Source organism: Emiliania huxleyi (genome assembly GCF_000372725.1).
Source record: "Emiliania huxleyi CCMP1516 unplaced genomic scaffold EMIHUscaffold_5549, whole genome shotgun sequence".
Classification (NCBI taxonomy): Eukaryota; Haptophyta; order Isochrysidales; family Noelaerhabdaceae; genus Emiliania; species Emiliania huxleyi.
The window spans coordinates 1-1,559 of record NW_005197841.1 but is presented as its reverse complement, the minus strand read 5'-3'; the positions used below and the strand labels follow the sequence as shown (position 1 = coordinate 1,559).

At 69.2% G+C, this 1,559-nt stretch overlaps 1 protein-coding gene across 1 annotated transcript; it reads left to right on the top strand.

The window, feature by feature from the left end:
- Nucleotides 1-220: 220 nt before the first annotated feature.
- On the top strand, nt 221-1,396 carry EMIHUDRAFT_124507 (hypothetical protein; the record flags this gene model as incomplete). The annotated part of the gene is made up of 1 exon (XM_005765388.1): nt 221-1,396. A coding segment is annotated over one exon (1,176 nt), but the record flags the coding sequence as incomplete, so codon positions are not given.
- Nucleotides 1,397-1,559: the final 163 nt, after the last annotated feature.

The following is a 1,559-nucleotide window of genomic DNA, read 5'->3' as shown; positions in this document are numbered from 1 at the left end:
CCGGCTGCTGGGCCGCCCCTGGCATGGAGCGCGCGGACCAGGCGATCAGCGTGGACCAGGCGATCAGCGTTGTTCTCTGCCGCGCCGCCGCATCGCGTATCGCCAACCCGTCACACCCCTCTGGCCTGCCTGTCGCACGGCCTGCCCTGCGTGCCCTGCCAAGCCACTCGCTTCTCGCTCATCGCGTGACGGACTGTCGCACGCGCTTGCCTTTCCGCAGGCGGAGATCAACACGGCCGAGACGAACACGGCCGGCAGCTCTCCCCTCCTCATCGGTGCCCTCATGGGGTGCCTGGGCTTCTCTGTCGTGGCGCTGTCGTGGAGCGGCTCCTCGGCCAGCAAGACTGGCCCCGACAAGGTCGACGGCCAGAAGCGCTCGAGGCGCGCCAAGGAGAACGAGGTCATGGCACTGACTGGCAGCACTCAGATCTTCTTCTTCTTCTTCTACTTCGTCGCAATGGTCGGCTTGTGCGGCGTGGCCTACGAGGCCTTGAACACTCGGGGGCGCGGCGCCATGTCGGGTCTCCTACCCGTCAACAGCATCGTGCCCGACTCGTGTGCGGCCGACGCAGCTTGGCAGGCCCGGAGGCTGGTCGAGACGGGCCTCGTCGGCGCGGGAGCCTTGCGGCTCGGGCGAGTCGCCTCGCTCGAGCCATCCGCCGCCCAACTCCGCGTGGCCGCCGCTGCGCTGCTCGTGGGCAGGGCGGCCGCGTCGTCGCCCTCTCCGACGCCTCTTTTACCCTACAACAACGAGACGGGATGGTTGACGCTCTGGAGCAGGACCGGCGACCAGGGCAACGAATGGCGCGACGCGGCGGTCGCCCTGCCCGCCTCGGCGACTCAGGACCGATTCAACAGCCGCACGGGGTCGGGCTACAGGTCGGACATGGCGCTGAACGACGTCTCCTTCTCGCAGCTTGCGCCTTCAGCGTCGCCGCAGCTGCCGCCGCTCACTCCGCCGCCGCCTCTGTCGCCGCCGCCTACCTACGCCGCAAGCACCTTCACCGAGCTCCGCGGCGCGGTCAACAACCAAACCGGCAGGCCTGGCGCCCTCGTCGTCGAGCTGCCAGAGGGAGCCCGCCTCGAGTGGGCCGTCTGCTCGCAGCTTCGCGTGCACGTCGCGCACATGACGCTGCGGAGCGTGGGCGCCGGCGCGACCCTCGACGCCAGGGGCTGCTCCCGCCACTTTGACGTCGCCTTTGGCGGCACGCTCGAGCTCGAGCGCGTGCACCTCATCAACGGCGGCGCTCAGGCGAGCGGCGGGGCGGTCAAGGTGCGGCACGGCGGGACTTTGATTGCGACTGAGTCGTCGGTCGAGGACTCGAGCGTGGTCTCGCTCGACGGCGCGGCGTACGGCGGCGCCATCGACGCTTCGAACGAGATGGCGATTGACAAGGTGCTGGAGAAGCTGAACGCACACAGCAGCGACATCAAATCGGTCGCCTACTCGCCCGACGGGAGCCGCATCGCCACGGTCGGCTACGACCAGGCGCTGCGCGTGTGGGACGCCTCGGACCTGTCCTCACCGCCTCTGGAGAAGCTGAACGCACACAGCAGCA